Raw genomic sequence first — 18315 nt, forward strand, 5'->3', positions numbered from 1 at the left:
GTTTTCCACACTTTTTTTCATCATACTTGAAGATATTGATTAGATATTTGGTCTACAGTTTTACCATGACAATTACCCTGTACAATGAATTTTTAACCGGTAGGGGACTATGTATTGCCATGCAATACTCTCAGAATGCTTGTTGAATTTGCTTTTGTCAGATATTTTTACATGTTTTGTCATCAAATTTTTATTTGTATAACTAAAGTTAAATTTCGCCTAATTTTAGGGCCAATATGGACCCTTTGTGAACCTACTCCTTTCCTTCAGCATATTGAATGTGAATATGTTATAGTTCTTACAGTGACTTTAAATAAGCTTTCAAAACTGTAATGAAAGCGGTTTCTGTTCCTTTATTGACCAGTTACCATTGCAATAAGTTACAGTAGATTATTTTATGCCTGAAATACTCAGGTTCAAAAATTGTAATATTAACTTGAAATTTGTGTAATCATTATGCAACAGTTTTTGGAGATCCAGTGATAGATTTAAGTAAGTAATCATTTAGATGAGCATCAGACTATGCTTACATGTATTGATTGTAAGAAACACATTTTGATTTCATGCTGATATTGGGTGAATGTTTATCTCTGTGTATTGTGAAAGCAACATGGTAGCAGATATTAAGAAGTTACTTAACTATTAAAATATTTCTGGGTTTGCAAACTTAAAAAAAGACAGCAGAACAATACAAGTTTCGATGGTTTCTTGGTTAGTTTTAAATATGATGTATAATTTGCATGGTTTGAAGATGACTTATAAGGAACACAACTTTGCTGTGTGCAACGTTAGTTTTATAGCATTAATTATTTTTGTTGAGCATGCAACATTTCTGTCACGAAAGTGCGACATAGTGATCCTAGATTCCGGCATTGGCAGCGTCAACATTTAGGTTCAGTCGTTAAAGTTTTTTTAGACATCAATAACTTTGTCAAACCTTCATGGAATTTTATGAAATTTGGACAGAAGCTTGTTAATGACTAAAATACAGTATCCAGAAATTTTGAAAATAAATTCCATATTTTACTGATAAATGAATGATCTTAGTTTTTTTATACGACCGCAAAAAAGTTTTGTGGTCGTATTTTGGTATGACGTTGGCGGCGTCGTCGTCGTCGTCCTAAGACACATTGGTTTTCGCACTCTAACTTTAGTTTAAGTGAATGGATCTCTATGAAATTTTACCATAAGGTTCAATACCACAAAAGGAAGGTTGGGATTGATTTTGGGGGTTATGGTACCAACAGTTAAGGAATTAGGGGCCAAAAAGGGGCCAAAAATAAGCATTTTTGTAACTTCCAGACATAACTTGTGTGTTAGTGTATGGATCTCTCTGACATTGTACCACAAGGTTCCATATCACAAAGGGAATGCTGGGATTGATTTTGGGGGTAATTGTCTCAAAATTTTAGGAATAAGGGGCCAAAAAAGGGGCAAAAAACAAGCATTTTTCTAGTTTCATGACAATAACTTGTGTGTAAGTGTATGGATTTTTCTATAAATTGTACTACAAAGTTCCATATCACAAAGGGAAAGCTGGAATTGAGTTTGGGGGTAATTGCCCAAAACGTTTAGGAAAAAGGGGCCAAGAAGGGGCCAAAAATAAGCATTTATCTAGTTTCCAGACAATAACTTGTGTTCAAGTGTATGGATCTCTCTGAAATTGTACTGCAAGGTACCATATCACTAAGGGAAGGCTGGGATTGATTTTGGGGGTAATTGCCTAAAAATTTTAGGAATTAGGGGCCAAAAAGGGGCAAAAAACAAGCATTTTTCTAGTTTCAGGACAGTAACTTGTGTGTAAGTGTATGGATCTTTATGGAATTGTACTACAAGGTTCCATATCACAAAGGGAAAGCTGGGTTTGAGTTTGGGGGTAATTTTCCTAAACATTGAGGAATTTGGAGCCAAAAAGGGGCCAAAAAACAAGCATTTTTATACGACCGCAAAAATTAAAAATTTTTTGGTCGTATATTGGTATGACGTTGGCGTCGTCCGGCTTCGTCCGAAGACACATTGGCTTTCGCACTCTAACTTTAGATTAAGTGAATGGATCTCCATGAAATTTTACCATAAGGTTCAATACCACAAAAGGAATGTGGGGATTGATTTTGGGGGTTATGGTACCAACAGTTAAGGAATTAGGGGCCAAAAATAAGCATTTTTGTAACTTCCAGACAATAACTTGTGTGTAAGTGTATGGATCTCTCTGACATTGTACCACAAGGTTCCATATCACAAAGAGAAGGCTGTAATTGATTTTGGGGGTAATTGCCTCAAAATTTTAGGAATTAGGGGCCAAAAAAGGGGCAAAAAACAAGCATTTTTCTAGTTTCATGACAATAACTTGTGTGTAAGTGTTTGGATATTTCTGAAATTGTACTACAAGGTTCCATATCACAAAGGGAAAGCTGGAATTGAGTTTGGGGGTAATTGCCCAAAACGTTTAGGAATTGGGGGCCAAAAAGGGGCCAAAAATAAGCATTTTTCTAGTTTCCAGACAATAACTTGTGTTCAAGTGTATGGATCTCTCTGAAATTATACTGCAAGGTACCATACCACAAAGGGAAGGCTGGGATTGAGTTTGGGGGTGATGAATCATAAGGGGGTTCAAAAAATTGGGGGGGGGGATTTTTTTTTTTTTCTTTTTTTTTCTTTTTTTCCTTTTTTTTTCTTTTAAAATTTTTCCATTTTAAGTTGGTTAATTCTGATTTATATTTAAAAGCAAATAATAATGATATGGTAGGAGATACACACCAAACAGGATGTGTAAATTATTAAATAATAAGTATTGTGCAATAGCAAGAAATTTTCAATTGCACAGTATTGCACAATAACAAGAAATCTTCAATTGCACAGTATTGCGCAATAGCAAGAAATCTTCAATTGCACAGTATTGCGCAACAGCAAGAAATATCCAATAGCACAATATTGCGCAATAGCAAGAAATTGTCAATTGTACAGTATTGCGCAATAGCAAGAAATATTCAATTGCACAGTATTGTGCAAAAGAAGATACTTCCTATAAATTGCTTATTTCTTGATCAATTTCAATGGGGTTTTATTCTTGAATTCTTGGGGTTCTTTAATATGCTGAATCTAACCGTGTATTCAGTTTTTGGATTTTGGGCCCCGTTTTTAAATTGGTCCACATTGAGGTCCAAAGGGTCCAAAATTTAACTTTGTTTGATTTCATCAAAAATTGAATTATTGGGGTTCTTTGATATGCCGAATCTAACCGTGTATTTAGATTCTTAATTTTTGGTTCTGTTTTCAAATTGGTCTACATTAAGGTCCAAAGGGTCCAAAATTAAACTTAGTTTGATTTTAACAAAAATTGAATTTTTAGGGTTCTTTGATATGCTGAATCTAAACATGTATTTAGATTTTTGATTATGGGCCCAGTTTTCAAGTTGGTCCAAATCGGGGTCCAAAATTAAACTTTGTTTGATTTCAACAAAAATTGAATATATGGGGTTCTTTGATATGCTGAATCTAACCATGTATTTAGATTTTTGATTTTTGGGCCCCGTTATCAACTTTGTCCACATTGAGGTCAAAAGGGTCTAAAATTAAACTTTGTTTGATTTCATCAAAAATTGAATTCTTGGGGTTCATTGATATGCTGAATCTAACCATGTATTTAGATTTTGGATATTGGACCATAATAGGTGAATGTCCAATTTAAAATTTTTAAGTTCTTAGACCACATTCATTCTGTGTCAGAAACCTATGCTGTGTCAAATATTTAATCACAATCCAAATTCAGAGCTGTATCAAGCTTGAATGTTGTGTCCATACTTGCTCCAACTGTTCAGGGTTTTCACCTCTGCGGTCGTATCAAGCTGCGCCCTGCGGAGCATTTTATTCTAGTTTCCAGACAGTAACTTGTGTTCAAGTGTATGGATCTCTCTGAAATTATACTGCAAGGTACCATACCACAAAGGGAAGGCTGTTATTGAGTTTTGGGCTGATGAATCATAAGGCGGTTCAAAAAATTGGGGGGGAGGGTTTCCTTTTTTTCTTTTTTTTTCTTTAAAATTTTCCATTTTAAATTGGTTATTTCTGATTTATATATAAAAGCAAATAATAATGATATGGTTTGAATAGATAAATTAAAATTTTTTAAGTTCTTAGACCACATTCATTCTGTGTCAGAAACCTATGCTGTGTCAAATATTTAATCACAATCCAAATTCAGAGCTGTATCAAGCTTGAATGTTGTGTCCATACTTGCCCCAACTGTTCAGGGTTCGACCTCTGCGGTCGTATCAAGCTGCGCCCCAGCGGAGCATTTTATTACAGTTAACAAGTAGATAGAGTCTTGGGTTAAGGTTTGTTACACATCAAATTCTTTGTCAAACCTTCATAGAATTTTATGAAACTTTTGGCAGAAGCTTTTTTTTATGAATAAGAGATAATGTCTGAAGCAAACTTTTGAAAATATATTTTCATTTTCTGTATTTTTCTGATAGATGGACTTTTTTTTACAGTTAACATTTACAGACAGTCTGGGTTTAAATTTTTTGACATGATAAGTTTGTAAACCTTCATGGATTGTTATGAAACTTGGACCTGTATTTTACTGATAAATGGACTCACTTTTTAAGTCAACATTACAATTTTACACTGACAGCAGCAATTGTAGGCGAGACACAGGGTTCAGTGGAACCCCTGACGAATTTTCTATGATAAATGAATTTCAATAGGAGAAACATAAGGGAATCCTAGACTCTAGCATGTATAGTCAAACTGGAGTTAAAAGTAGTAGTGCTTACCAGAAAATGTTTTCCTAATTTCATCAGCATAAGTATTTACCGTAGCAGTAGATGATGCAAATGTTGAAAAAATAATAAAAAAAATGCAATTTTACGTTTTAACTTTTAATCATGTTTATGTTCCATTCTAGGGTTCATACATAATACACTTTGAATATGTCATATCCTTTCTTTTCCATTAGAAATAATAATAACTTTTTTTTCTGTATACAGATTTGTAAGATTGACCGGCAAGATGAAGGAACATTGCCTGCATACAGTTTTTACCTATTGTTGGTGTTCTTCCTACAAAGATGTAAACCACCAGTCTTGCCAATGTTGTATCAGGTAATAATACATAAGTTGCAAGATCCTTTTCAGTTTACTCAGTAGAAACGGAAAAAACTTTCCCAACTACTATTAGAAGTACCCATGGGAACTTCCAAGTGGAATTTTCACTTATATTAGATCACAAAATTTGTTGTTGGCTTCATGTTCATCTGTTATAGCAGATAAAGTTCTGATTCTTTGTATATAATTTATAATGAAAAATTTTAGATCCTATATAATTTAAGTATGGTTGATGTCCTTTTGACCTAATTACAGATTAGGCTAGACAGTAGGACCCTGTCTTAATGATTGTCCAAAAAGGTTTACTGCATTTATGGGCAATATTTTGAGAATGTTTCCCTCAAAACACCAGCTGTGTGCATATTTACATATTTTCTGCATGGATGTAAAGATTTAATTCAGTTCAGGGCTCAAATGATTGATTGCTAACAATTTTATGTGGTAAGTACACCCAAATGGACCTTGATAAGCTGAGAATGGGAAACCCATGCTCAAAATTTTTCTGAATTGCATCTTGCAAGGCCCTTTTAGCTGCCAAAGCTGCATGGTCTTAACACAATAGTCTTGTTCTGGAAAATAAGGGATGGTTTTTGTCTCACCTATGACGAAAGTCGCAGTATGCAAGACATAGGTTTTACTATCCAGCGGCGTAAACTATTTGTATAAAAATTTATATTTCAGAAGGTAGAAGACCTGGATGCTTCATGCCTTGTATGCAGATACCTTATGTTACGAAGTTTCCGTCTGTCATATGTCCTTTGTCCTTGACCTCATTTTCATGGTTAAGTGACTGCTTGAAAAAAAAATACAGTTTTTTTGTCATGTGAATTTTTCCCTTATTGTGAGTAATAGGATAACTTTATTTGGTATATGGGTTCCTTGCAACGTCTACATGTCCGTCAGACAGGGTTAACCTGACCTCGACCTCAATTCATGGATCAGTGATCAAGGTTAAATTAACATGATTAGGTCTGTTTTTCAGATACTTCAAGCAGCAGGTCAGCTATATGTGGTGTATGGAATGATTGTAAGGGCTACATGTCAGACTGGCAGGTTTCATTTGACCTTGACCTCATTTTCATGGATCATTGGTCATTGTTATTTTTTTGTGTTTTGGTCTGTTTATAAGTGCTATAAGCAATATGTCAACTATATTTGGTTTATGAAATGATTGTAAGGTGTACATGTCTGTCTAGCCAATGTCATCTGACCTTGACCTCATTTTCATGGTTCATTGGTCAATTTTAAGTTTTTGTGTTTTGGTCTGTTTTTCAAATACTAATCATGCTAATAGCAATAGGTCAACTATATTTGGTGTATGGAATAATTGTAAGGTGTACATGTCTGTGTGACAGTTTTTATCTGACCTTGACCTCATTGTCATGGATCTTTAAAAATGTTAAGTTTATGCGATACTTGTAGTAAAACCTTTATCTTTAAGACTTTCAACATAAAATCAATGATCAGTAAAACAGGCGAGACATTTCAGCGTGTGCACTCTTGTTAGCTCAACGGGGCCCAAAGGGCCCCATGTGAGCTTATGCCATCACTTGGTCGTCTGTCATCGTCAACTATTTCAAAAATCTTCTCCTCTGAAACTACTGGGCCAAATACCTTCAAACTTTAACTAAATGTTCCTTAGGGTATCTAGTTTATAAAATGTATCTGAGGTTTTGATCTATTGACAAACATGGCCGCCATGGCTAAAAATAGAACATAGGGGTCAAATGCAGTTTTTTGCTTATATCTCAAGAACTAAAGCTTTTAGAGCAGATCTGACATGGGAGTTAAATTGTTCAATTGGTCAAGATCTATCAGCTCTGAAATTTTCAGACAAATCGAACAACCCATTGTTGGGTTGCTGACCCCGAATAGGTAGTTTTTACGAAATTTTGCAGTTTTTTTGTTATTATTTTGAATATTATTATAGATATATATAAACTGTAAGCAGCAATAATGTTCAGCAAAGTAAGATCTACAAAAAAGTTAATATGACCATAATTGTCAATTGACCCCTTAAGGAGTTATTGCCCTTTAAAGACAATTTTACACAATTTGTTCAAGTTTGCTAACATTTAAAAATCTTCTCCTCTGAAACTACAGGGCCAATTACCTTCAAATTTTAAATAAATGTTCCTTAGGGTATCTTGTTTATAAATTGTATCTGAAGTTTGTATCCATTGACAAACATGGCTGCATGGCTTAAAATAGAACATAAGGGTCAAATGCAAAAAAATTGTTCAATTGGTCAAGATCTATCGGCCCTGAAATTTTCAGATGATTCAAACAACCCATTGTTGGGTTGCTGCCACCGAATTGGTAGTTTTAACAAAATTTTGCAGTTTTTTGTTATTATTTTGAATATTATTATAGATATATATAAACTGTAAGCAGCAATAATGTTCAGCAAAGTAAGATCTACAAACAAGTTAATATGACCATAATTGTCAATTGACCCCTTAAGGAGTTATTGCCCTTTAAAGACAATTTTACACAATTTGTTCATCAAGTTTGCTAACATTTAAAAATCTACTGGGCCAACTACCTTCAAACTTTAACTAAATGTTGCTTAGGGTATCTTGTTTATAAATTGTATCCGAAGTTTGTATCCATTGACAAACATGGCCGCCATGGCCAAAAATAGAACATAAGGGTCAAATGCAGTTTTTGGCTTATATCTCAAAAACTAAATCTTTTAGAGCAAATGTGACATGGGGTAAAATTGTTTAGTAAAATTGTTTAATTGGTCAAGATCTATCGGCCTTGAAATTATCAGACGAATCGAACAACCCATTGTTGGGTTGCTGCCACCGAATTGGTAGTTTTAACAAAATTTTGCAGTTTTTTGTTATCATTTTGAATATAGATATATGTAAACTGTAAGCAGCAATAATGTTCAGCAAAGTAAGATCTACAAACAAGTTAATATGACCAAAATTGTCAATTGACCCCTTAAGGAGTTTTTGCCCTTTAAAGACAATTTTACACAATTTGTTCATCAAGTTTGCTAACATTTAAAAATCTTCTCCTCTGAAATACAGGTGAGCGATTCAGGCTCTTGAGAGCCTCTTGTGTTAAAATAGCTATGACTTATTGGTAATCACTTTTGTCTCGCCTCAACAAATTCTGAAGGCATTTTTTCGACGACAGCAGCTTTAATAAAATGAAACCCATACCATAAAGTAAGTTATTAAAGGTACCACTTCACTTCCCCAATATGGTACAGTGATGTAAAAGCACAATATTTTAACAAACTATAAAAATCAGTTGAAAAGGGCTTGCCCGATCAATACAAAGCACAAAAACAACTCGCAAAAACACTAGACACAAATTAACGATCTAAGGCCACACCAATTTGATTCATAGTTCTTCGGACAAAAGCTCCAAAAAGTATGGGGCGAGCAAGCGAAATTTTTTTGTATTTATATATTTATGAAAATGAGTTTTTTTTGAGGCGAGTGCTCTACAAGTGAAGCGAGCAGTATAATTTTTTTTTTTAAACTGTGTGATTTAGAAGTTGTACAATTTATGTACATGTTATAACTGGGTTATTTCATAGAAAAATGAGTAGCAAAAGATGTTCTAATGCATATAATTTGATTTATTGGTGCCTGTACCATATTAGACTTTCTTGTCTCACTGTGGTTTAGTTAATTTTGGTTATTTTCTTCAAAATATGTGTACGTATCCCAAAAAATGCCCCTGAAAGATATTTGATAGTTTTCATTATATGGTAATGATTGTTTATTTTTGTAGTTCAGTGTTTCTGTTGTTCCATTGTTTTCCTCTTATAGCTGATGTGTTTCCCTCGGTTTTAGTTTGTTACCCGGATTTGTTTTTGCTTAATCGAATTATGACTATTGAACAGCGGTATATATACTACTGTTGACTTTATTTATTGGCTGCTTGACATCTAGTTGGAACTATTTATGCATATTTAGGATCAAAATAATGAGTGAGGTGAATATTTCTTGCTATGTACTAAAACAACATCCTGAGTAAGATAATTATATTGCTATCTATGTAGATCCAAATGTATTAAAATATTCCCTTGAAATACCTGTCACCCCATTCACATGCATTTTTCTTACTGAGCAAAATACTCTTTTCTTTTGCTCCTAAAAGCTGTAATGCATTTATAACTCAGTAGCTTGACTAGAATTGGTTGAACCAATTACACACCTCTAATTATTATGAGCATGCCAATCACAATACTGCATCACCTTGGTCTCGTTGGAACTCTTTAAATTCCCCCCCAAAAAAGAAGAGTTTTGCTTGCATGCCAAAAGATTAACATGGGGATATGGGGCTTCATCAACATCAAATACTTCAGTGATTTTTTAAACAGTTCGTGGGAATTTACAATTCATTTCATCCAAAAGATAGATAGGTATATGCCTATTGAAACAAGGATCAGGGGTGACGATGGTTCTAACAAATATTGATGTGTTTGTGGTCATTTTACGAAAGATTTTTAATTTTTGCATCGTAGAACAGGTCTTTTAAGGTAAAATGAGAAGCATTTCGGATAACTGTGTGTTCAATAACGACTTGTCCATGGCAATGAGCTGACATAACTGCATGTTGGCATCCCTATTTTTATACGACCGCAAAAAATTTTGCGGTCGTATATTGGTATGACGTTGGCGTCCAAAGACACATTGGTTTTCGCACTCTAACTTTAGTTTAAGTGAATGGATCTCTTTGAAATTTTACCATAAGGTTCAATACCACAAAAGGAAGGTGGGGATTGATTTTGGGGGTTATGGTACCAACAGTTAAGGAATTAGGGGCCAAAAATAAGCATTTTCTAGTTTCCAGACAATAACTGTGGAACGGTGTATGGATCTCTCTGAAATTATACTACAAGTTTCCATACCACAAAGGGATGGTTAGGATTTGTTTGGAGAGTTATGGCTCAAACCGTTTAGGAATTAGGGGCAAAAAAGGGGGAAAAACAAGGTTGTCCTGGTTAATGGACAAATACTTTAGTACAAAACATAATTTAAAGCAGTGTAAGGGAGATAAATCAAATACATCATTGAAATTATCTCCCTAACACTGCTTTTAAATTATGTATAAAGATAAGGTTAATGAACAATTAAGATAATTTAAAACAGTGTAAGGGAGGTAATCCAAATACAACGTTTTGGTTACTTCCCTTACACTGCTTTTAAATTATGTTTAAAGAAATGCATATTTATAAAGGAAGACCAGTAAAAATATCTGCAAATGTTGCATCTTTTTTTTTTACAAAAAAATCCATATGAAAGATTTGACACTATATTTTAAATTCTATTATAAAATAGATTAAGTTAGCACTATGGTAAATTTAAATGGGTAATTATGGTTGCAAACTCCATTGGAAATTTGAATTGAGATTATGACCATATCTTGAGGGAAAGAATTTTTTGGGGGGAAAAGGGGGGGGGGGGGGGTAAAAAGAAATTGTGGGGGGTCAATTTTTTCTCATTTCAGATTTCAGAAATTAAAAAGAATTATTCTTCAAATATTTTTTTTTTTTCAAATTTCAAATATTGAAATATTTCAAGAAGTAATCTTTAATTGCACAGTATGGCGCATTAGATTTGTAAAATCTTTGACCACATTTGTTTATTTGTTATGCCAGATCTAACCTTGTATTTAGATTTTTAATTTTGGGTCCAGTTTTCAAATTGGTCTACATTAAGGTCCAAAGGGTCCAAAATTAAACTTTGTTTGATTTTAACAAAAATTGAATATATGGGGTTCTTTGATATGCTGAATCTAAACATGTATTTAGATTTTTGATTTTTGGCCCAGTTTTCAAGTTGGTCCAAATTGGGTCCAAAATTAAACTTTGTTTGATTTCAACAAAAATTGAATATATGGGGTTCTTTGATATGCTGAATCTAACCATGTAATTAGATTTTTTATTTGAGGACCCCGCTATCAAATTGGTTCATATTGAGGTCAAAAGGGTCCAAAATTAAACTTTGTTTGATTTTATCAAAAATTGAATTATTGGGGTTCTTTGATATGCCAAATCTAACCGTGTATTTAGATTTTTAATTTTGGGTCCTGTTTTTGTCGAGCCTGCGACTTTTGTCGCAGGAAGCTCGACATAGGGATAGTGATCCGGCGGCGGCTACGGCGGCGGCGGCGGCGTTAGCTAACTTCTTAAAAGCTTTATATTTTAGAAGGTGGGAGGTCTGGATGCTTCATACTTTGTATATGGATGCCTCATGTTACGAAGTTTCCGTCAGTCACATGTCCAATGTCCTTGACCTCATTTTCATGGTTCAATGACTACTTGAAAAAAAAGTTAAGATTTTTTGTAATGTTAGATTCTCTCTTATTATAAGTAATAGGATAACTATATTTGGTATGTGCGTACCTTGCAAGGTCCTCATGCCCGTCAGACAGTTTTCACTTGACCTCGACCTCATTTCATGGATCAATGAACAAGGTTAAGTTTTGGTGGTCAAGTCCATATCTCAGATACTATAAGCAATAGGTCTAGTATATTCGGTGTATGGAAGGACTGTAAGGTGTACATGTCCAACTGGCAGGTGTCATCTGACCTTGACCTCATTTTAATGGTTCAGTGGTTATAGTTAAGTTTTTGTGTTTTGGTCTGTTTTTCTTATACTGTATGCCATAGGTCTACTATATTTGGTGTATGGAATGATTGTAAGGTGTACATGTCTAGCGGGCAGGTGTCATCTGACCTTGACCTCATTTTCATGGTTCAGTGGTCAAAGTTAAGTTTTTGAGTTTTGGTCTATTTTTCTAATACTATATGCAATAGTTCAACTATAGTTGGTATGTGCGTACCTTGCAAGGTCCTCATGCCCGTCACACAGTTTTCACTTGACCTCGACCTCATTTCATGGATCAATGAACAAGGTTAAGTTTTGGTGGTCAAGTCCATATCTCAGATACTATAAGCAATAGGTCTAGTATATTCGGTGTATGGAAGGACTGTAAGGTGTACATGTCCAACTGGCAGGTGTCATCTGACCTTGACCTCATTTTCATGGTTCAGTGGTTATAGTTAAGTTTTTGTGTTTTGGTCTGTTTTTCTTATACTGTATGCCATAGGTCTACTATATTTGGTGTATGGAATGATTGTAAGGTGTACATGTCTAGCTGGCAGGTGTCTTCTGACCTTGACCTCATTTTCATGGTTCAGTGGTCAAAGTTAAGTTTTTGAGTTTTGGTCTTTTTTTCTAATACTTTATGCAATAGGTCATCTATATTTGGTGTATGGAAATATTTTATGATATACCTGTCAGTCTTGCAGGTTTTATTTGACCTTGACCTTATTTTCACGGTTCATTGCTCAGTGTTAAGTTTTTGTCGAGCCTGCGACTTTTGTCGCAGAAAGCTCGACATAGGGATAGCGATCCGGCGGCGGCGGCGTTAGCTAACTTCTTAAAAGCTTTATATTTTAGAAGATGGAAGACCTGAATGCTTCATACTTTGTATATGGATGCCTCATGTTACGAAGTTTCCGTCAGTCACATGTCCAATGTCCTTGACCTCATTTTCATGGTTCAGTGACTACTTGAAAAAAAAGTTCAGATTTTTTGTAATGTTAAATTCTCTCTTATTATAAGTAATAGGATAACTATATTTGGTATGTGCGTACCTTGCAAGGTCCTCATGCCCGTCAGACAGTTTTCACTTGACCTCGACCTCATTTCATGGATCAGTGAACAAGGTTAAGTTTTCGTGGTCAAGTCCATATCTCAGATACTATAAGCAATAGGTCTAGTATATTCGGTGTATGGAAGGACTGTAAGGTGTACATGTCCAACTGGCAGGTGTCATCTGACCTTGACCTCATTTTCATGGTTCAGTGGTTATAGTTAAGTTTTTGTGTTTTGGTCTGTTTTTCTTATACTGTATGCAATAGGTCTACTATATTTGGTGTATGGAATGATTGTAAGGTGTACATGTCTAGCTGGCAGGTGTCATCTGACCTTGACCTCATTTTCATGGTTCAGTGGTCAAAGTTAAGTTTTTGTGTTTTCGTCTGTTTTTCTTAAACTATAAGCAATAGGTCAACTATATTTGTTGTATGGAAGAATTGTTAGCTGTACATGCCTGCCTAGCATGGTTCATCTGACCTTGACCTCATTTTCATGGTTCATTGGTCAATGTTTAGTTTACTTGGTTAATGTTAAGTTTATGTGACAGTTGTAATAAAGCTTTATATTTAGGACTATCAACATAATATCAATGATTAGTAAAGAAGGCGAGACATTTCAGCGTGTGCACTCTTGTTGTGTTTTGGTCTGTTTTTCTAATACTATAAGCAATAGGGTCAACTATATTTGTTGTATGGAAGGATTGCAAGCTGTATTACATGTCTGCCTGGCATTGTTCATCTGACCTTGACCTCATTTTATTGGTTCATTGGTCAATGTTTAGTTTTCTTGGTTAAGTCTGTATCTTAGAAACTATAAACAATAGGTCAACTATATTTAGTGTATTGAATGATTGTAAGGTGTACATGTATTTCTTGTTTGGTTTATATGACCTTGACCTCATTTTCTTGGATCATGTTAAGTGTATGTGATAGTTGTAGTAAAGCTTTATATTTAGGACTATCAACATAATATCAATGGTTAGTAAAGAAGGCGAGACATTTCAGCGTGTGCACTCTTGTTTAAATTGGTGTACATTAAGGTCCAAAGGGTCCAAAATTAAACTTAGTTTGATTTTAACAAAAATTGAATTCTTGGGGTTCTTTGATATGCTGAATCTAAACATGTGTTTAGATTTTTTATTATGGGCCCAGTTTCAAGTTGGTCCAAGTTGGGGTCCAATGTTAAACTTTTTTTGATTTCAACAAAAATTGAATATATGGGGTTCTTTGATATGCTGAATCTAAACATGTATGTAGATTATAGATTTTTGGCCCAGTTTTCAAGTTGGTCCAAATTGGGGTCCAAAATTTAACTTTGTTTGATTTCAACAAAAATTGAATATATGGGGTTCTTTGATATGCTGAATCTAACCATGTATTTAGATTTTTTATTTGTGGGCCCGCTATCAAATTGGTTCATATTGAGGTCAAAAGGGTCCAAAATTAAACTTTGTTTGATTTCATCAAAAATTGAATTATTGGGGTTCTTTGATATGCCAAATCTAACCGTGTTTTTAGATTTTTAATTTTGGGTCCCGTTTTTTAAATTGGTGTACATTAAGGTCCAAAGGGTCCAAAATTTAACTTAGTTTGATTTTAACAAAAATTGAAAACTTGGGGTTCTTTGATAAGCTGAATCTAAACATGTGTTTAGATTTTTGATTATGGGCCCAGTTTTCAAGTTGGTCCAAGTTGGGGTCCAAAATTAAACTTTGTTTGATTTCAACAAAAATTGAATATATGGGGTTCTTTGATATGCTGAATCTAACCATGTATTTTGATTTTGGACATTGGACCATAATAGGTAAATTAAAAAAAATCAAGTTCTTAGACCACATTCATTCTGTGTCAGAAACCTATGCTGTGTCAAATATTTAATCACAATCCAAATTCAGAGCTGTATCAAGCTTGAATGTTGTGTCCATACTTGCCCCAACTGTTCAGGGTTCGACCTCTGCGGTCGTATCAAGCTGCCCCCAGCAAAGCATTTTATTTACCTTTTATTTACAAATCGATTTATCACACGTGCTTTTAAAACAATAGGAGCATTATATGCAACAGAAAAGCGTCTATGTGAGAAAAAAAAACTTCAAGGAGAAACTAATTTTGGAGCGGCATGCAGACCAAAAATTTGCGGATGTGGTAATAATTTTTTTTTATTGAAAAGTCAATTTCTCCAAAACAGGAGCTTGAAAATACAAAGAACTATTAATCAAATTGGTGTGGCCTAAGAGTACTGACAGTTACTGAAAGCTAGTCTAATGACAATAACAACTAACAAAAAAATTGTGTATCCAAGTCAAAATATCAATCAGTAAACATCAAATTGAAGTTTAAAGATTTTATAAACAGTCTAGGAAAACATGACCTTGTGAACCATTTTACTTTCTTCTGATTGCCTGCTAAATTTTCATTTTTCTTCTCACAAAGATTTCGATATGTACAAGACCAGTGTATCTTGCTCTCTGCAGACACCAGCTGTTTCAGAGATTGTAGCTATAACCAATTGTAAGAATGTCATGAATCGTTTAGAGATTCATTAATTCTTTATTATTCAAGAACTTTTATGTGAAGATTCATAAGAGCATAAACAACATTTCACATGGGCTTGTTGACCTCCTGTAGTCATATTTTTCTGTGCCAAACTATCCCCTTTGTTAAACTTTCTATTAAAATAGTGATTATTTTTAGGGTACAGATATTACTGAGTGTGTGTCTCCTACAAAAAACAGGATCCAGTCGAAGCCAGAGTTGGATTTCAGTGAAATTCAGGAAATGGTAAGAAAAGTTGAACTCTCATCAACAGGGGAGTAAATTGATAATTAAATAAAGGCATATGAGAGGGGCTAATCTAATAGTAATTTATAATAATGAAAATAGCTTTACGTGAAAATAAATAGACCTAGGGAGCAACACAGGCTCTGGTTTATGTAAAGTCTTTAAACTACTACTTTTGGTTAATTTCATGTTTTACATTGTATGTTTATAACAAGTGAATAAAACTATATTGGCACTTTGCATAAGAATCTTGAAAGCATCAAATCCTAGTATTTTCAGTGCAGTTTGAGTTTTACTCTGTATTCATACCAATGCATATGCTTCATTGAGCACTATAAACCATAACTCAGAATGCAAACTGAGAAATTTGATGTAGGTAGTCTAAAAGAGTGCATTTCTCTACATTTAATGTTTCTAAAGCAATTGTAACAGTGGATGCCAATCAGAAATATTTATTTCAGAATTTTAAAAAGCATGCAGAATTCTTTATTATACATGATATAAGCTTATTATTGCCCTTGCACATGAAGAACACTTTATGAAAGGATTTCAGAGGAAATAAAAATAAAAAAATAAAATCCCACCCACCCATCCCATTTTTTCAACAATTTGGATGAAAATCATCTATTTTTAGTTGGCCAAATAGAACTACTGTTATTTTTAACTGGATTTTCCAAGGAAAAATCGATTATTGATTTGAGGAGGTATGATGGGCGGGTGGGCGGGAGGCTGCCAAACAGTGTCCGTTCATGAAAATGCTTTGACAAATCTTTTCAAATTTAGATATGTTGTTTCCTGTGACTAAATGAAGGTCAAGTTCAATTTTCATGATTTTAGCTTTTCCCGTTGTTCAGTTGTAGACCTTTCAGTAGCGAAAAGTGATATTTATTATATGATTTATTTTTAATTTGAGTTATTTCCCTTTGAACAGAAATTTTGTAATTAAGAAGTATATGGATAGATAGTCTATCAATGATTGTATCTGTTCAATCGATTTTAGTCAGGAGTTGTCAAAAATTTCTTTATAACTATTTTTTCAAGTCATGTGTGTTTTGAAGGTAGATGTCACAGTTGTTATGTGGTATTTTATTTTTGTTTGGTGTGTTAATGTTTAATTTTTACTTGATCCTGTTTGGGGGTCCAGATTTGCAAATACATGTATCATTTTCATTAGATAATAATCTATTTTTATTAAAGGATATATTTCATTACATTGTGTAGATAAAGTTGTTCACATTGATAGATAAGTTGCAGATATTAGTTTGTGACAAATGAAAGAAAAAATATTGGGAACTATTAATTATATATATAAAGTTTCATTACACTGAGTGTTTTTAAGACAAAAAGCCTGTGGTAATTATCAATTAACTATTATAATTGGAGTGACAGATTTATTTGAAAATTTTGTTGTTGATGATAAGCTGTGTAGGACAGTATAAATATAGTTTGAAATTTACTGTTCATTATTACACATTTTGAAGATAATAACAGATAAGTTTTATAGATCTTTAAAAGACATTGTATTAATGATAAATGATATTTTGGAAATTTATTTTTTCATTTCTTTGGTAAATTGTTTGAAGAACTTTGTGGTAGGTTTGTTTGTTATTCTGTATAATCTAATTTTCTGAATGCTATATATATTTTTTTAATTGAACAGGGGTCCAGCTTTGCAAATATTATTTTCATGCAGGAAAATCCGGTTTGCTGTCACTCTGACAGCCTCTTGTCTGTATTATCAGTTGATAATTGTTTTCGGAAAGTTAACAGGGTTGTCTTATACTCCAGTTAGACTTCTGTAAGACTTTTTTTTTAGGTCACCTGGTCTAAAGGCCATGTTAGATTTGCCATCCCTTGGTGTTCATTGTTGTTGTTCGTACATCCATCCGTCGATTTAATTTTTTTTAAAAATCTTCTCTAAAACTAGTGGGCAAAATTTTACAAAACTTTACCTGAATGTTTATTAGGGATCAACAAACATGGCTGCTGTTGCTAAAAATAGAACATTGAAGTTAAATGCAGATTTTGGCTTATATTTCAAAGACTAAAGCAGACAGAGAAAATCTGACATAGTGTTAACATGATCAACAGGTTAAGGTTTATCTCCTGACTGGAAAATATGGTACTATGTTTTGTCTAAAAAAAATTGTATAATCAGTTATGTGATTGCAAACCCCAAATGAAGTTTACTATTATCCAACAGATTTTCAGATATTGTTAAGTTTGATTAATAGTACTGGCAAAATTTTTATGTATGTGCTTATTTGCTTACTTCTTTATCTTTAGGTAAATCATTGGAGCTCAGAGAACACAGATTCTGTTGGATTCTTATGGATTGGGCTGTTCAAATTTTATGCTTTAGAATTTGAATTGAATGCTCATGTAGTATGTATCAGAAACCTTGGTGTCTGCACAAGGGCACAAAAGAAATGGAACAGCAAGAAACTTGCAATTGAAGGTAGAGTATGTCTAGAAATAATGTTCCTAATGAAAAATTATTGTTTTGACCTTTTTCTTTTTTAACGAGCTTTATTTTATGTCCAAAAAAAAGATACAATTTCTATATTAATATCATCATTACTGTTGCATTTTATCACACATATATATATATACATACAGTCAAAACTGCCTTAACAGTCACCTCTATCAGCAGTCACCTGCCTCTAACCGTCACTTTCAGACATTGTCAGCTCTCTCATCTACAGTTCTCATTGGATTTTGATGCAATTTATGTCAAAGATTAACATATTCAATAGCTTTGACTAAGATACATAATCATTAATAATATGAAAA

General features: G+C 33.6%; 1 protein-coding gene and 1 long non-coding RNA gene across 9 annotated transcripts in view; one reads left to right on the forward strand and one right to left on the reverse strand.

Annotated features, from left to right (window-relative positions):
• Window positions 1–18315, forward strand: part of LOC127701625 (terminal uridylyltransferase 4-like) — a 697935-nt gene that overhangs the window by 588134 nt on the left and 91486 nt on the right. For all 6 annotated transcript variants that reach the window (XM_052205614.1, XM_052205620.1, XM_052205629.1 and 3 more), the window contains exons 8-10: window positions 4992–5105; window positions 15436–15522; window positions 17809–17980. In XM_052205614.1, the coding sequence (XP_052061574.1) occupies window positions 4992–5105; window positions 15436–15522; window positions 17809–17980 (373 nt within the window). The remainder of the gene's footprint in view (window positions 1–4991; window positions 5106–15435; window positions 15523–17808; window positions 17981–18315) is intronic.
• The window catches only part of LOC127703609 (uncharacterized), a 37651-nt gene continuing 21043 nt past the window's right edge, over window positions 1708–18315 (reverse strand). Inside the window, exons 1-2 of one of the 3 annotated variants that reach the window (XR_007983005.1) lie at window positions 14601–14761; window positions 1708–3730 (exon numbers count right to left, since the gene is read on the reverse strand). This is a non-coding gene — a long non-coding RNA (uncharacterized LOC127703609). Of the gene's footprint in view, window positions 3731–4162; window positions 4745–14600; window positions 14762–18315 lie in introns of those variants that run through there. The other 2 variants (XR_007983006.1, XR_007983007.1) reach the window with 2 other exon arrangements.

The sequence above is a fragment of the Mytilus californianus genome, unplaced genomic scaffold (genome assembly GCF_021869535.1).
Source record: "Mytilus californianus isolate M0D057914Y unplaced genomic scaffold, xbMytCali1.0.p SCAF_1, whole genome shotgun sequence".
Taxonomy (NCBI): Eukaryota; Metazoa; Mollusca; class Bivalvia; order Mytilida; family Mytilidae; genus Mytilus; species Mytilus californianus.